Source organism: Sinocyclocheilus grahami, unplaced genomic scaffold (genome assembly GCF_001515645.1).
Source record: "Sinocyclocheilus grahami isolate Dianchi unplaced genomic scaffold, SAMN03320097.WGS_v1.1 scaffold16.1, whole genome shotgun sequence".
In the NCBI taxonomy this organism is placed as follows: Eukaryota; Metazoa; Chordata; class Actinopteri; order Cypriniformes; family Cyprinidae; genus Sinocyclocheilus; species Sinocyclocheilus grahami.
The window spans coordinates 5493242-5494107 of NW_015505195.1; the positions used below are offsets into that span (position 1 = coordinate 5493242).

At 33.4% G+C, this 866-nt stretch overlaps 1 protein-coding gene across 1 annotated transcript in view; it reads left to right on the forward strand.

Annotated features, from left to right (window-relative positions):
- LOC107550186 (5'-nucleotidase domain-containing protein 2-like) overlaps positions 1–520 on the forward strand; it is a gene marked incomplete at its 3' end in the record, with an annotated part of 9587 nt that extends 9067 nt beyond the window's left edge. The window contains exon 10 of the mRNA XM_016231427.1: positions 421–520. Within this exon, the coding sequence (XP_016086913.1) occupies positions 421–520 (100 nt within the window). The remainder of the gene's footprint in view (positions 1–420) is intronic.
- Between the last annotated feature and the right edge of the window lie 346 nt (positions 521–866).

The following is an 866-nucleotide window of genomic DNA, read 5'->3' on the forward strand; positions in this document are numbered from 1 at the left end:
TTTTTTTTTTTAATGAAATGTATTTCTGTGATTCAAAGGTGAGGTTTCAGCAGCATTTACTCCAGGCTTCAGTGTCACATTATTTTTCAGAAATCATTCTGATATGCTGATGTTGTGCTCAATAAGCATTTCTTATTGTCAAGTGCTGCTTAATATTTTTGTGGAAATGGTGGTACATTTTTTTCCCGTATTGTTTGATTAATGGAAAGTTCAAAACAAAAGCATTTGTTTGAAATAGAAATATTGTATAGCATTATAAATGTCTCTGTCACTTTTGATCAGTTTAACATCCTTGCCGAATAAAAGTAAAAGAATGACTGACCCTGAACTATAATGGATAATAAACAGTAATGTATTGATACCCAACCCTGAATTACCACTTTGCAGTGATTTAAAGCATCTCTATTTTTAATTTTCCAGACCATTTAGACGTTTGGACAGCAATGGAGACTTACAGTGGGATAGAATCAAGAGTTTGAACAAGGGACAGATCTATAAACAGGTAACACAGGTTTGTTTTGTACTGCATCATATCTGTTTATTGCTCATAATCATCTTAAAAGAATACAGGCAGATGAGAAGCTTTTAGTTGCTATTTCATTTATGCTGACTCATCTCTGAGTCTGGATTAAGTCAGGGATTACAAATACATCTGGTGAATTTTTTTCAGAATTACTGGGACATTTGGCCTACTTGGAAATCCTCAATTTGCAAAAAACATTGGTTAGCTTTTCGCTAAACTTTTAACATTTTCCTGTCCCTGTGAGAATAAACCCAAACCTTTCCAGCTCAGCATTGAGTCTCTGTTAATTGTAGAATGATTTATCCACTTAATTTGGCTCTTTCATTTGGAAAAAGTACAAAAG